General features: G+C 29.1%; 2 protein-coding genes across 2 annotated transcripts; both read left to right on the plus strand.

Annotated features, from left to right (window-relative positions):
- The first annotated feature begins 6,450 nt into the window (after window positions 1-6,450).
- LOC110610866 (transcription factor MYB102) lies at window positions 6,451-7,956 on the plus strand. Its single transcript, XM_021750943.2, has 3 exons — window positions 6,451-6,637; window positions 6,736-6,865; window positions 7,065-7,956. Exons 1-3 carry the CDS (start codon window positions 6,505-6,507, stop codon window positions 7,834-7,836), a joined length of 1,035 nt encoding a protein of 344 aa, XP_021606635.1. The 5' UTR covers window positions 6,451-6,504; the 3' UTR covers window positions 7,837-7,956.
- Window positions 7,957-11,238: 3,282 nt separating this feature from the next.
- Window positions 11,239-17,515, plus strand: LOC110610865 (ABC1 family protein YPL109C, mitochondrial-like). Its single transcript, XM_021750942.2, is given in 6 exon segments — window positions 11,239-11,418; window positions 11,716-12,596; window positions 12,599-13,053; window positions 14,585-14,851; window positions 16,128-16,283; window positions 16,971-17,515. Coding segments are annotated over 6 exon segments (1,887 nt in total). The 5' UTR covers window positions 11,239-11,410; the 3' UTR covers window positions 17,091-17,515.
- The last annotated feature ends 44 nt before the right edge of the window (window positions 17,516-17,559 follow it).

A 17,559-nucleotide genomic window follows, 5' to 3' on the forward strand; every position in this document is an offset into this window, starting at 1 on the left:
ATTTAATTAACAGAAAAATATTTATAATTTTATATTATTAGTTTTAAATTTTGATGTGATACTTAATATTTAATGAAACCTAATTTTTAATCAGATTAAATTATATTTATAAGGACTTATAATTTTTTTATAAACTAATTGAAAATAGCATAATTTTTTTACATTCTCAAAATTACATCAAAATTAATATATATGTCCCTTTATTCTTAAATATTAATGATTTAATTCATATAATTTTATTATTCGAAATTGAAGGATTTTTTTATTAATTATATGAGAAATTATCAAAACCTAAAAAATATATTATTTTTTCATACTTAAATTATGCTAAATTAAATATGTAGACCTTGGGCCAATACCTTCAAAATAAATATAGTTAGTTGAAAGAAATACAAATATTCCTTAATTTTTAAATTTTAATGGATTAGGTATTTAGGTTCTCGTCAACCTGAACACTCTTATATTTAAATTTTATTTATTTTTATTAATTGTCTATAAAATAGTACAATATTATTAAGATGAGTATTAATATTTTATTAATAAAATTTCATAATTATTTTTTTTTAATTTATCGGAAAAGAAATCTGTTATACAATATAATTTTTAATTAGTATTTCTCAGCATTTTCACGATAGGATTTGAGTAGAAGCAAGAAGAAGATGATTAGGGTTCAGACTTTCCTTGTCTCGGAATAAAGTATTAAAAATTAGCGTATACGATGGCGTGGTGTCCCCATGAGATGCTGCAAGCTTTAATATAAAAATTGTGAATTCCATTGAAGGGTTGCTTTCTTTGGAAACTTCTTGAATTGAATCGATCCAAGTGTCGTTTCTTCTTTGGTTGACTCAAAAATATCACCTAATAAAATAAATACAAATGGATTGGAAGCATTCTACGTTTTATCCATTATCAACGGCTAAGTTAAAATTAAGCCAATTATGTGAGCCATGCAGAACGTGTTATGGCATTAAAAATGATTATCATGGTTTCTGCGAACGCAAATTTAATAAAAATCAAAGACTACTACCTCATTGAATATACAGAAGAATGGGGTTTAGGACCACACCTGCATTGATCATCAGTAGACTTGCACATTAATCTAAACCCTTAAAAAATGATAACACGTACTTCTGCATGCATAAGATAGCATTTGATATATATTTATATATATATGTATGGTTCCAGAAACGTCTACAGCACACATCACCATTAGGTAGTCTACAAAATTTGTGTAAACTGTGGAGACAAGCCAGCATGCATTAACGTTGTTGTGAGTGAAATGTTAGAACATTTCTACTATAAACAAATTAATCCGCTTAATGCTTACCACATTGAGTATAAGATAATATTATATGATTTCTTGAATAAGTCTTACGTGGATACCCTAATCAGTACGTGGAATACGCCTGGCCTTATTCTAAGTCTTAGAAATCCTTATAAAATTCTTTCCCCACCAAACGACATGATGCTGAGAATTAAATATTATAGGTTAGTTTGCGATTTATATAATTATATCATGAGCTCTTAATAATTTAATGGCGGTGTGGTGAGAAAGGATGGGATTAGTCAAGATTTCCTTGCTATTTCTGGCCATTTATAATTGATATACGTGGTTTAATAATTAATGCAAAGTGTCAGAAAGGTGGAAATTTGTTGTCGATGTGGCACTAGAAAGGAAGATGAACTAATAAAACAAAAATTATTTGTATGCATTATTGATGATTAAAATGAACCAATAAATTTATTTGACCAAAAACCCTCGTGTTATTGGTTGCCAGTTAACCCGTAGACTTATCTGGAAAAACTGAAAGAGATTGTTGGATTTCACATAAAATTTTTTATTGTGGGGAAAGCTCAGTCTGCCACTCAAACCTCCTCCATTAATTCACCTTGGATCTATGTGTATCTATTAATTCACCTAAACTATATAGTAGACGATAAAAATATATAATTTCATTTTTTTATCTTAATTTACTCCTAAATTATTATTAAAATATTAAATAAAATCAATTTAAAAACTCAAACTATATTCTACTCGATTTATTTAATATATTTATTTGACATTTTAATGATAATTCAAAATATTTTAAAATAAAAAAAATAAACTTAATGTTTTTAATTTTTATTATATAATTTAAGAGTAAATTTCACTTTTTAAATAATTTTAAAATACTAGGTTCTGTTATAGCTGACCTTAATTTTAACCTTTGTTGGATTTTCCGAGATAGCCTATAAATCTTTATATTGTACTCTCAAATCTCAATGATTTGATGATATGATTGACAGAAGTATAGGGTGGGGATAAGTGGATACGAAGAATTCACATTTCAAAATGCATCATTTTTAACAATTGGTTCTAGCCCCCTGTTGGAGCGACTGCCTCCCAACATTTTTTTTAATAATTATATTTTTTCAATTTCTTAACCGAAATTAAATTTTATTCGCATTAATCTGTTTATTAAAATAAAATATTCTCACAAATATTTAATTCATTCATAAAAATTAAATTTTCAATCTTATTAAAATAGAAAAATATCAAATCATTCAAACTAACACTATCAATAACTATTTTTCAACGGTTGAATTATTTTATATACATCCAAATCTTTAATAGAATAAAATAAATTATATTCGGATAATTCCTATTAAACCAAATTTGTCAATTTATTATATATAATTATACATAATACTAAACAATAATTTTTTTCTAAAATTCGAAAAAAAATTTTCCATCTCAAGATTGCAGGCAGTATCTGAGGAGTAAATACTGAGGTAGAGTTAAGATGTCATTTTCCATTTGCTATTATGTTTTCAAACTTATCCCAGACTTTCTTTCATAAGAAAAGTATATATACCAAACGTTGAATATGTACAATATTCATAGCTAGCCTAAAGAGGATCCGACCAATCAATTACATATGTATATATATCATCAATCGGATGTAACCTATAGAAATGACTACTTCTAATACAGTGGGCATTCAGTGAATGAAGAATTATAATACCTTAAAATAAGAGTAATATAATTAAATATTGATATAACTCGTGGCTTGTCTTTTTTATGACCATCACCCCCTTGATCAGGTTAACGTAGTGACTTGGTGGTTACTTCATACCAAGTTATTGGCCTTTAGACATTCATAACTGGGACAATGATGGATGGGTTTGGTAGTTATAATTTCACCAATGTTGACAGTTTTAATAGAACTAGGAAAATCTCTATAGATATGAGATAATAATTGCAATGGTATTGATTGGATCTATGCATATCATATACTTAAAGCTGTGATTTTTCAGCCAATTTCTCAGTTTAAAATTTATTTACTTTTTGAATCCTTCGCAGATGCCTAACTTTCGATGTGCCTTGTTTGGCCAACGGACATTAGTTCATTTGGTTTTTGACTTCTTCCAATTCAAAGAAATTATTGGCAAATGCTTAAATGAAGTTTTTAATCTTGAAGATGTGTCAAACAACATTTATATATACATAATTCAGAATCCAATTAAACATGAATTAATTTAAAATTTCATAATTGTGAAAATAATTCCTGAGTTAAAACCCATTAGTACATAAAAGATATAGACTTTTCTCACTCTTCTCAACTCCTGATTTTTATCCCTTGCCCAGCAATAGTATCTAACACTTTGATATATGGCTTCTTCTAAATAATCATAAAAATTTTCAAGAATAATAACATATAAATGATAACATATAAAATATAGGATTCCTTATGATTAGTACACGTGTCCACGGTCCGACCAAATCTTGACAATCAAAAAGAATCGATTCTAGTAAACCGAATCTTGACAATAAAAAAGAATCGATTCTAGTAAAAGCCGAGCAAACTGAGTACAGCCTAATAGAATCAAGAGATAGATACAAACTTTTAACGAAAGTGGTCGGCTCTACCGACTCATGTTGAGATCATAAATGTGCCTTTTATGAGTTAGACTGATGTGACGCAAATGAAAAAATGAAATATAAGATAACCGGTTTTGTATTTATTAGTCGACATTCCAACCATTAATGAATCGCTTAACATACTTGCTAAAAAATGTTTTCATCCAATCTGATAGGACGTGACACTAAGACTGTTTTTATCCAATCTGATAGAATGTGGCGCTAAAACTGTCAGAACAATCAGGGTATATATACCCCAAAATCAATCCTAATTGGATAGTTTGAACTTTTCAGAGAATTTCATATTTTCATCACTCTAAAAACCTTAATTTATCTAAATTTGTACATTAACTGTATTAACTTTTCGACCACTAATCCTGACTCATTGATTTTCTCGTGAAATTGAGCCGTAATTTAAGTGTCTTCACCCGATAAATCCAACGGATCTCAATTTATCAAAAAAAAAAATATTTTAGATAAAACTTGTGTTGGACTCATTATTTTAAATAGAAAAGTAAATGATATTGAAATTATTTTTAATATTGTGAGATTTTAATTTCTAGTTTTAGTTAAAATTAATTATCCAAAAGACAGATACGTATGAACATATCAAATTGAGGTGCAAGTTGAAATTCAAGATATGGTAGTGGAATCATTTCCTATCACAAATGAAAATAATGGCTAAAGATCTATGACATGTGTAATTTAAAAGAAGTTGCATTACTCCTACCCTAAACAAGTCATTTGTCACCATAAATTGAGTGAAGGCCTCATGCTCATAGGGGTCAATCTAGCTCTTTTTTCGCTTTTGAACAATGGAACTGCAAAAGCAATCTAGCTATCCACAATCTGTGTGATGAGAAAGCTGAAAAGTGAAAAAGATAATAATAAATTTGGGGAAATTATGCTTTTAATGGTGTGGTCAATTCAATTTTTCCAATTGATTAAAGTTAGGTATTTTCCTTAAATGTTGTGTTGTGGCTGCTCCATTGTAAACAGATTGGCAATATGCATGCATTTATTAATTAGCCCTGGAAAAATATGAGAAAATGAAATCCCCAAACTCCCCAAAAGAAATTTTGGTGAAAATTTTAGATCATTTACTGAACTCAATCAATATCCCTCAAAGCAAATTCCTGACCTGGCATCCTAACATACCACATATCCAAATCCTAAAATTCTTGCGGATCTTGCAGATTATTTTTTTTGAAAATTCTTATAGTTAACTAAATAATTAAAATAAGCTCTAAAAAATATTTTTAATAATAATAATAATAATAGTAATAATAATTAATATAAAAAGAATGTTTCTTTCCATTTTATAGTCAAATATTATATATTTTTAGACTATTTAATTTGGTTGATCAAGAAATATAGTGCTTAATTTTAATATTTCATGTTGGAGCCTCATTCTAGTCTTAATATATAGTTCTATTAAAATTTTAAATGTTATAAACACAAAAATAAAATTATTACATATATAAAGTACAAATTTTCCGAGAAATTAATTAGCCAGATAAACCAAGGACGAATTCAATTGGAGATGGACTAAGCTATATAACAGTGTTGATACTGTAATACAGTCAAAGCTCAATCCAAAAACACTGCATCCTTCGTACACGTGGCAATGGCAGCCGCTACCACCCCTTGAGCTAAGAACTGAAATCTGGAAAAAGAAAAAAACCCATAGACAAAGGATGCTTTTCGAATCAAGCTGCTTATTGAAAGCTATTTAAAATTTGAGATAATAAAAGTTGAGGTTGATTTAATTTATTTTTTAAATGAATTAAATTTAAATTTGTAGTTAATATATAAAACTTGAAAAATTATTTATTTATATATTTATGAACGGACTTGTGATTATATTAGTTAATTAAAATTATTTAATTTTAAAATTTAAATTAAAATTCATTAATATTATAAATTAATTATCTACTTATAAAAAATTAACTCAAAAAGTCTTGTCTTTACTCATTCATTAATTCCCTATTTAAAATAAAATTTTAATTTAATTAAATTTTTTTATAAAATTTTTATTTAAAATAAAAAATTTAAAATTTGTTAACTTATAAAAATTTTATTTGTAAAAACTCATTTAATTTTTTTTTTCAAAATCATTTACATCAAATCAAGGGTAAATGAATTAAATTTAAATTTATTAATATTTAATTTCAACTTAAAATATGTCAATTTAGCTCATCTTAAAAAAACTGGACAAATGAAACTTAAAACGGTTTAAACACTGGTCTCATCTACACCCCAGTCGGTAGAAACCTGCGAGGCTAAGATACGGAGAGACCCAATATCCCACCCCCATCTTTGATTTCTGCAAAATCTAATGGCTGCTCTCCACGTTGCAGATCAAGGGTATTTTTGTAAATGTGACTAAATTGCCATGATGAGAACAGAACAGGACACGTATGCGTGGTGTGTAGTAAACAAAGAGTGGTACCAAACCCAATTTGACTCCCCTTACTTGATTGGCTTGCTCGAATCTGCTGCTATATATATTCAACTCATATTCACATGCGCTCTTACGTACCCGACTTTCCATTTCTGATATTAATAAAGCTTCTTTCATCGCTCTCCATCTTATATACATTATGGGCAAATCTGCTTGCTGCGACAACAATGGATTAAAGAAAGGTCCGTGGACTGCAGAGGAAGATCAAAAGTTGATGGATTATATTCAGAAACATGGGCACGGCAGATGGCGAACACTCCCAAAGAATGCAGGTTTTTCTTTTTTCTTTTGGCCTTTTCTCAGAGGTTTATGACACAGAATGTTAAGTAGTGATGGGTTTGTGTTTATGGGTTTATATTTTGTTAAACAGGACTGAGAAGATGTGGGAAGAGTTGTAGACTTCGCTGGACTAATTACCTGAGACCTGACATCAAGAGAGGGAAGTTCTCTTTCGAGGAAGAGGAAGCCATCATACAATTGCATAGTATTTTGGGAAACAAGTGCGTGATTGCTTCTTCCTTAAGCTTCTTGGTTGTTTTTGGCTTGAAAAAAAAAAGATTCGTTTCCCAATAGTGGATTACCTACTTCATAGACTATTTAATTATTTTTTAATCTCAAGTTTTTGAAATTTATTATCTGTGTTGGCTTGTGCAAGTCAATGCTATTGTCTCTTCACTTATCAATTTTACTTTGTTGTAGGTGGTCAGCTATTGCTTCTCGCTTGCCTGGGAGAACTGATAATGAGATCAAGAATTACTGGAACACCCACATCAAGAAAAGGCTGTTGAGAATGGGAATTGATCCAGTGACCCACAAGCCACGCCTAGATCTTCTTCAACTCTACTCAGTTCTCAATTCATCTATCTACAACTCGTCTCATCAGATCAACATCTCAAATTTGCTTGGAATTGGACCCACGTTGAATCCAAATCTACTCAATCTAGCCACCTCTCTCTTGTCATCTCAAAGCAATAGCCAAGACACTAGTCCTGAAAACGTTCAAGAAAACCAACTTGACAATCCCCAAATTCATCAAAATCAATTCCAGAGCTTACAGCCAAACCAATACCAAGCCTGTATAGACTCGAGTGCACAATTTCTAAATGAAACCCAACTCCTGGAATCCAATTTGGAGCAGCTTAATTCTACTAGCCAAGCCAATTCCATCTTCCAAAATTCTTTGCAATGGGAAGAAACTAGAAATTTTCCTGATATGGGAGAGAGCTTGACGCCATACTGTGGATACTATGAGATGGGTAACCAAGACATGATTAAAAGTTCATTTGAAAATCTATCAAATATGGGTTTCAGCTCACTGATATCTACAGCTTCGTCGAGCACGACTCCATTGCAATCGTCGTCAACGACATATGTGAATGGTGGAATAGAAGATGAAAGAGATAGTTTCTGTAGCAACATTTTAATGTATGATATTCCAAATAACTTGGATGCCAATAATGGGCTCTTGTAAGATAATCTAGTAAGCAGCTATACGTTTGTTTTCGAGAAATTCTATGTAACTTTGGATTTTGATTACTGTATATGAATATTGAATTAACGTATGAAATGTTATATATTCACACATCCATGTGTGTATATTTATCTAATATGATCATGACACTTAATCTAAATTTAAAAAATTAATTAAAATATAATGAGATTCATATATTAATATAAAATTTTAATTTTTTTATTGTATAAAATTTTCCCCAAGAGTGAACAACAAGGCCTTGACAATACATGTACTGAAAAGTTGCGTTTACGTTTTAACTTGTTTGTTGTTTAAAAGCATTGACCTGCTCCTTAGACAAGCGCATTTGACCATTTTGTTTTCCGGTGCTCGTAGAAGCTTTGCAAATTCCAAAGTCAAAACCAAGTTAATGAGATCTTTATTTAGGGAGAGAGATTTCAATCCAGAAATATCATATAAACTAAAATTATATTAAATTTTAATTATAAATACTCTAGCGCTGCTAAAAATTATACTTGTTTTTTTTTAATATCTAAGTATATATACTCGCTGATTTAATAACTTTATATAAATTAATTAAAATTATAATAAAGCTCACTTGTAAGTGCATGTTAGCAGCTTTTTTCTCATTGGTGTAGAAACTTTTTATGTGGATAAGAATTCTCGTAAGAGGTTAAAATTTTTAAAACAATTATATGAATTTTAATAATCATTAAAATAAAGATAAGAAATTAAATATTAGAATATTAAATTTAAAAATATGGATAATATTAGGGGTAATCAAATCGAGCTGAATCTAAAAAATTTTAGATTCGTTTATTAAAAAATTTTAAAAGTTTGAGCTCAAATTCGATTCGAGTTCTAATATTTAGTTGGAACTTAACTCAAAAATTAAATATTATAATCAAACTCGATTTAAGTTCGATTCATGAAAAACTCATTTAAATTAATAACAAGTCTAATTTAAATTTAAACTCGATTAAAAATATCATTAATAAAATCTAATTAATTTAAAATTTTAAATATTAAACTTTTAAACTAAAAAATCAAACTTTCACAAATTTAGTTTGATAATAAGTGCATCTGAAATTTGAGAGATCTCATGTTCTACTATTCCAATTTTTAGTATTCATTTAAAAAAAAATTAAAAAGTCAAAATAAGATTTTAATAAAATTAAATATAATTTAATTAAAATTTATTATAATCAAATTTTTAATTTAAAATACAATACAAAATGAAATTTTTATTTATAGGAGATGGTGATTCAATAATTTTGAATATCTTATATGTAAAATGATTTTTCTAAAATTCTATGTTTAATTTCATTTTTATTATTTAAATTTTTTTATTTTTTTATTATTTAAATTTTCATATTTAAATATTTATTTATAACATCAAATATTATTTATTATTCAAATACTAATTATAAAAGTTTTACTTAATTATATAAAATATATTTAATATAATATCAATAATATAATATTAAATTTAATAGTTATTTATTTAAATATTTATATTATATGAAAAATTAATTGAAATATATATAAGAAATATATAAATCTATATATAAATATTTTATAAATGTGAGGAGGAGCTGGAGTTTCTATTTAACTTATATAGTTTTAACTAAATTTATATAATTTTATTATTAGTATGAATATATATTTTTATATAAAATTTATTAATATATTATTATTAATTATTATATGTTATCATTTGATTATTTATATATCATTATTTATTTTTATTTAAATATATAATTTATATTAAATTATTTTATATTATATAAAAAATATTATAAATATAATATAAATATAAAATAAATATAATTAATTTAAATTATATAATTATATATATAAATTTTATTTATCTTTTTTAAAATAAAAATTAAGAAAATAAAACTTAAGAGTTCTAAATTTATTCAAATCCACTTACTATCAGATTAAATTCGTATTATATTCAAATTTTATTAATAGAATCATATTAATTTATATTTAAATTATATAAAAATTTTAATTTATAAAATTAAGCGAAGAGATTTAATAATTTTAAAAAAATATTTATTTAAAAACATAAATAATCAAAAAATAAATATATAAATTAATAATGTAATTATATAATTAAGAAATAGAGATATATAAATTAATTAAGTGACTACAAAAATATATAATTAATTTATATGAAATTAGGGGTGTAATTGAATTAAGACGAATCTCTTAACGAGTCTGTTTATGAATTTTTTAATGAGTCTATTCATGAGTCATTTAATGAGTCTGTGAATTTTTTAATAAATCAACTCGCAAATTTTAATGAGTTAAATATTATTAAATTTAAATTTGATTCGTTTAATAAATAAATTTAAAAATTAAATTTAAATTTAATTTATTTAAAAATTAAATTAAAACCGATAAAAATTTTATCAGAGTGAAATTTTAAATAAACAGCGAGTAATTTTATTCGTAATCAAAATACAGGTACAACAACTTTTGAATTTACTTTTAATTATTCTTTTATTTTATTTTTTAGTTTGAAGGAGACAAGTAGCGCATTCGCATTGACTTTTGAGTTTCACCCGCCATTACTTTTTCTTTTTCAGATGCTCACTTTATTTTGGAATAAATATAATTATTTTGTTTTAAAAAAATAAAGTATTGAGAAAATCTTTTTCATAAATAAAAAATGTTAATATATATATATGTAATATTTTTAAATATTTCTCAAAATTAAAATCTATAATATTTTTATTTTATAAATTTTGAAATGCTATGCATTTTCATAAAACAATTGAATTAATAGAAAAAGTGAAACTTTTAAGAAATATTAAAAAAACTTTAAATAAAAATAATATTATATTTTTATAAATAATAGAATGAAATATTATTTTTAATTACCAATAATGTTATTAATTTTATTAGTAGAATTAAATAATTCAATGAAATTTTACTTATTTCATTTTTAAAATATTAATCTGTAAAAATTATATTTATATATTTGGAAAATTAAATTTTAGTTAATTATCATATCTTTTGTAATATAATTACTTTACAACATAAATATTATTTAATATAAAATATAAAATTTTACTAAACTTAATTTATTTTTTAATAAATTAATTTAAATTAAATAATAAATAGAAACTCTCTTATATTTGTAATAACTTTTCATTTCATAATGTGAAGTTATATGCATATTTGTGTAAATCTTATTTACGCATAATATTTATTTATTTATTTTTAATTTCTAACATAAATTATATCAATTTATAAATGATATATTACATTTATTAAAAAATTAAGAAAATACATTATGTTTTTTTTCCATTTAAAAAAAAAAACATTATGTTTAATTAATTAATGTTATTGTCGAGCAACAGAAAATGCTTAGAATATAGTCTTTTTATATTCGGTCTCCTAACATCGCCTACCTTGGTGGTTGAAACACTGCCGGTGGCGACCTTCTATCTCTGTTTCCATCGTCAGTTTCTGGATTTCGAAAAGAAATGCCGGCTAGCTATTGTGCACAGCCTGTGTTTGTTAGAGCACGCCAACGATCGTCATCAAAAACCTCAAAGCCATGCCAAGGTTTAAATTTTTATTCACCTCAATTGTAGTTATCATAGGAAACTTAGAAAATTTCGGCAAAAAAACTTCTATTTAAGTTGTTATCTCTTTATCTGGTTTACTTTTATATGGAAAGTGAACTGTATTTGAATTAGCTAATGCTTGCTCCATAAGAAATAGGCATAAATTTCTCTCATTGGTTTTTCTTTTTAATATGATGTTTTTGTTTTCCTGTTCTATTTCTTTTGTTCTGAAATTTATTGTTTATTAGATTGGTTAGACTGGAAACGGAGTTGTAAATATGCATATGATGTGCAGATATTTGGCATTTGGAAGTGCTAGGACAGTTGCACATTCCCTTCACCCTAGGGGGAAGACTAACATCTCAGAGGTAAACAATAATGGGTTGTATTACATAGCCGGTTTCCCTTACACCCTATGGAGATTATACAACTGGAATAAGCATTCATTTCGAAGGGATTATCCGTCTCCATTGCCTCAAACGAGGCACTGCTTATTGAACTCTTGTGTATCTAGAAGCTTCTGTGCCCATTCAGCAAGCAGTGCCATTTCTTACCATGGTCAAGTTGTTTGGAAAAGGTTTTCTCAAATTTGTTTTTACAATAGACCAACTTTACCCCCAATAAATAGAATAGCCTGTGCAGTGAGCATAGCTTTGACACGATCAAATCTGTTGGTTCCTCGTGTTATTGCCTTCATCATTGGAGAGCTTGCTTGGACTCGACGAACATGGGCAGAAGGACAAAGTTTAAGGAAAAGAGATGCTATGTACACACAAACACAAGATGGCCATATTTATTTGAATGCAGTAGTGCTATCACTTTTTGAAAGCATAATTTTGCTACTCAGAGCTGTTTACTTGGCAATTTTGTTCTTGCCCTGCATAGCTATGGCTCCTTTTGCAGGTCCTCTCAGCGTTAAGTTTAGGAACACATGGCTCTATGTTGTTCGTCTTACGCTTGAAAAAGCAGGACCAGCATTTATTAAATGGGGTCAATGGGCTGCAACAAGACCAGATCTTTTTCCCCAAGATCTATGTAGAGAACTTGCAACACTTCATGCTAAAGCACCTGCACATAGTTTTGCCTTCACCAGAATGACTATTGAGAGGGCCTTTGGACGTAAGCTGCCTGAAATCTTTTCTAACTTTGAAGAGGAACCTATAGCATCTGGCAGTGTTGCCAAGTTCATCGAGCTACTTTAAAATATAGATATCCTGGTCAGGAGATTGAACCCATTGTAGTGGCTGTAAAGGTTCGCCATCCAAGTGTTGCTGATGCAATTAGAAGGGATTTTGTATTATTAAATTTTTTAGCCAAAATTTTAAAGTTTGTTCCCACATTAAAATGGTCTAGATTGGAAGAAAGCATACAACAGTTTGCTGTCTTCATGATGTCTCAAGTTGATCTTGCAAGAGAAGCAGCCCATTTGAGCCGTTTCATCTATAATTTCCGGAGATGGAAGGATGTCTCATTCCCAAGGCCTCTGTATCCCCTAGTGCACCCAGATGTGCTTGTTGAAACTTATGAACAAGGTGAAAGTGTGCTGCACTACGTTGATGATGTTGAAGGAAACAAAAGAATTAAAAGTGCCCTTGCTCACATTGGAACACAAGCTCTTTTAAAGATGCTTTTGGTACTGTATCTTTCCTGCTCATAATAATTGCTAGTTATAATTTTTCTGCCTTTTTCTTTATTTTGTCCTGGATACATGATCCATTTATAGCTGGGAACTTATAGGTGAGTGAGGCATTCAGTAACCTGTGGTCATAGGTTTTGAAGCACATTAAAGATTTCATAACTAAATAATTGATAAAAATAAAAAGAAAAAATGTATTATTGTACACAATCATATTAGTCATAAAAAAATGTATTACTGTGCACAATCATATTAGTCATTTTCTGTTCATACCAGATAAATGATTGCTTAAGTGACAATCTGAAATATACAAGCATAGGGATTTCAACCCTTTTCTGACTTGGATTTGATTCAGAATGTATGAAAATGATCGATCCAAAGAATTAATGAAGAGAAATGTAGCAAGCGCAGAGTAATGTGATCATCTTCATTGTGGTGTGTTCATGTAGCCATTATTCTCATATGTTCAAGATTTGAGAGTTTGGGTGGTCTCAAATCCCTGTTAATTGTCTATAATTTCCGGGGTTGAGGAGGAGGGGAAGTGCTTGCATTACTATAAAGTCATTTTCATTGGAACTCCCTTCTTGTTGTCATGATAGTACAATGTAATCCCAGAAGTAAATGAAAAACATTTTAGGGCCTAAGTTAGATTTTTGTATAGGAGTACACATATGTTTTCTGAGGATGTTACCATCACTGGAAGTACCAGTATTTGAGTTTATTTGAACCGCTAAAGTTACTGTCATTAATCTGCAATGCAATCTAGCTACTGGTTTATTTAAATTTTATAGATCTTGCAAATTGGCCAAGAACTTTTTCTTTTTCCGTGTGGGATAAGTTGTGTCATACACGATGTTCAGTTTTTACATGCTTAAAATGTTGGTTTTTAGCATTTCCAGTATGTACCTTGTTATATGCTCAATCATGTTATTATTATAATATTTGTATGTCTGCCCTCTCAATTTGTTTTCTTATAAAGTTATATTTCTATATAGCAACAATTGCTATTAACATTTCAATTTGACTGTTAACATGTTATTTTTTACATATTTATTATGAGAACTTCTTTGTGTGACTACCATCACAGGACTACAGTTCTCTGCTTGCTTATGCTGGGAATTGGTGATTCAGTCAGGAAAAAAGATGTCCAGATCTAATGATCAATTTTTTGCATGATTATGTATTGTTGGAAAAGCATTTCTGGCTTCTCATTGTTCTTCTAACTTCGACAAACATAAACAGCTTTAATTTTGCACTCTCTTTTATTTATATTTTAAACTTTATAGAAGATACATTAAGCAAAGTACAGGCCATTTATATAAAACACATTTTGATTCATATTTTCTGCTTTACACGTGTGACATGCAGTCTGCTTATATATATATATTTTTATATATATTTTTACTTTGTAGATGGCATGATTGATGTTCTTGATATGTTGTGTTTGGTTTCCAAATTCCAACTGTAAATTTACACGTGCTTTGTTCTTTGGATGGATAATTGGTTCATGTTAGGCCAATATTTGCAGGTTGATAATTTCATCCATGCAGACATGCATCCTGGAAATATTCTTGTTCGATTGATGGATCATGATCCGCATAAGCAGCTCTTTGGATCAAGACCTCATGTTGTCTTCCTTGATGTCGGAATGACTGCTGAACTTTCAAAGAGAGATCGACTGAATACACTGGAATTCTTCAAGGCCATTGCTGTTCTTGATGGTCGAACTGCTGCAGAGTGCATACTTAGATTATCTAAACAGCAGAACTGCCCAGATCCTAGGGCTTTCATCGAGGTAAGGCATTTCCTAGATTTTGTGATGGTGAGAACTGAGGCGGCATGCTGGTTTTGTTTGCCAAAACGAAGACATATTTTTTATTGGCATTTATATAAAATGACTAAGGGACCATCAGATCCCTAGATGAACATTTATACAGTACCAAATTCCATATATACATGCACAGAGAAAGAAAGAGGGGAGATTGTGGTTTTTCTTTTGTGTATCTACACCTACCTTTGGAAATTCATTGAATATGAGTCTTCTGCACTGTGTTTTTAGTAATAAGAATTTCAAAAATGGATTAACAGTTTGACACTGTCAGATATTCTAAGAAAAGAGCTTTCCGATTGAGTAATGATTATTCCCTATTCTGACAATATGGTTATCTTCTTGAAGTGGATTTGTGCAAGTGTGCTAATGATATGTTAAATGTTGCCTGCCTTTCTCTCTGTTGCTTCTTTCTTTTTCTCTGATGTGCAGAGTCTGTAGTGCTAATAGTGAGTCGTATGTGCTCAAAGTCTGACACATATGCTTGAGAGAGTTGAGGACGTTTTTAAACTCGGTGCCAACAGCATAGCAATGTAACTTTGGTTTTGTTTAATTAAGGGTCATCTTTTATCTTTCTGCTTTATTTATCAGCAGTTACATACCCAAGTTGAGTTTCTTACCATTTTCCCTTATGTTTGGCAGAGTTGATCTGATAAATAGAAGTTAAATGTGTGTATTATTTTGGGTTTACACCTTTTAATTCAGGCTTCATTTGATAATTGTAATGTCTTCTTTTTCTGTGTCGCATGCATGTCGTATGATTATGTATTTTTGGAAAAAATTGGGTTTGGTTTTAGGTTGTCATATCCTTGAATCAACCATTGCTTTTTGTAAAAGATTTGCAGAAATCATATTATTGCTGTGTTTATCATTCACTTGGAAATTTTTATTTTTACTGCTGGCAAATTTCATGCGCTTAATGTTACAAACACTAAAAAGCCTTGATCATTTAATTCATGTTTGTTGTCAGTACTTTACTGGAAATTGACTAATATTCAAATAGTTATTGTCAAAGTTGTATTGCTTTTTGATATGTGTTTATAACTTAGAATGATTTTCACTGTAATGAAATTCACTTCTTCACATTCTTTCAAGATTTATGTACTTAAAATAGGTATCCTTGCTGTGTTTTGTTATTTTATACGATTTTTCTCATCAACAGATGGCTTATGATGGTGTTCTATATGTATTACAGCATCAGTAAATTTATACTTACATAAATGAAGTTTTCTTGTTTCAACAGGAAGTTGAGAAGTGTTACAATTTATGGAGGTCCCCAGATGAGAGTGGTGTTCGACCTGCTGACTGCTTGCAGCAACTACTAGAACATGTAAGACGCCATAAAGTCAATATTGATGGCAATGTTTGCATTGTGATGGTGACTACTTTGGTTCTTGAGGTAATCTGCGGCTTATCTTCCAGCTACCTTCTATTTTGATTATTATATTGCCCTAAATATTAAAAGAAACTTGCAAAATGTATATATGCTTGCCGCATTACTTGCACTTGCTATAAAGTGTTCTGTACACGTACAACATAGTATTATTACTACCTCCTCTAACCTAAAGATAAATCATCGCGCCATGGAACTTGCACAGGATGACTGAATTTTTTTTCTTGTTACACCAATGCTTTTAACTTTATCTAGTACTCCATCTATTTTTTTTTCTCCTTATAAGTGGTCGGTACTCGCTGCTGTTTCACTGGAACAATCCAAAGCACCCTTCTTTCTTCCTTGCATTACTTACAACTCTTTTAACAATGCTTGCATTTGAATGCATTCTGTTTCTGTTTTAGACACACACACACACACACACACACGTATATAAAATAAAATAAAAAGCATGTGTCCACTGTTTTATATAGCAGTAGATAATGATATGTTTTGAAGTGTGGTTTTCTTGTTGAAGGCCTTTGGTAGAACTTGGGTTAGACGACAATGGAAGGTGCACGGTAAAAAAGAGAGAAAATTTCCATGCATTCTTTACTTTGAAATTGCTGTGGCTTTAACAAGTGCTTGTTTCCTAGCTTAAAAATATATATCTGAAAGAGTTTTAAGGTTTGTTTGGGCTTCTTCCATGTCTAGGGATGGCAGCGGAAACTGGATCCAGATTATGATGTGATGCACACTTTGCAGTCATTGCTATTTAAAGTTGATTGGGCAGACTCACTCTTATATACATTTGAGGGACTCATGGCTCCATGAAAAGCTGCTGGTCCGTTTATATAGTACGTGGGATTAATGATGGAAATGATGAACTATTTTTGTTATTCTGAGGTGTTTGATACTTCAGATGAGCACTTTCACTACAAGCTGAAAGGTAAGCTATTGAAGTTCAATTTATTTGATTTATAGTTAAACTTGAGAATAGTCATTCATTTTGATGAAAGGAGAATTATATCCTTCAATTTGGTCACTTACAGAACAGAACAGAACAGAACAGAACAGAACTATAGACCAGCGTTTTAAATGTTTGTCATTCATTCTGTATAATTTGCAGAAACGTATAGGTCACAGATAGCCAGTTATCATTGTTTTACATGGATTATGAACGAGATTGGTAACTGCTCTGAATTGAGAACTTCGACGAACTTTGTTGTCATATATGAATAAATAACATTTGCTATTTAGTATGGAGTCTATTCAGATTGAGACCGCCATTTGCAGGTGCTTC

Source organism: Manihot esculenta, chromosome 3, assembly GCF_001659605.2.
Source record: "Manihot esculenta cultivar AM560-2 chromosome 3, M.esculenta_v8, whole genome shotgun sequence".
NCBI lineage: Eukaryota > Viridiplantae > Streptophyta > Magnoliopsida > Malpighiales > Euphorbiaceae > Manihot > Manihot esculenta.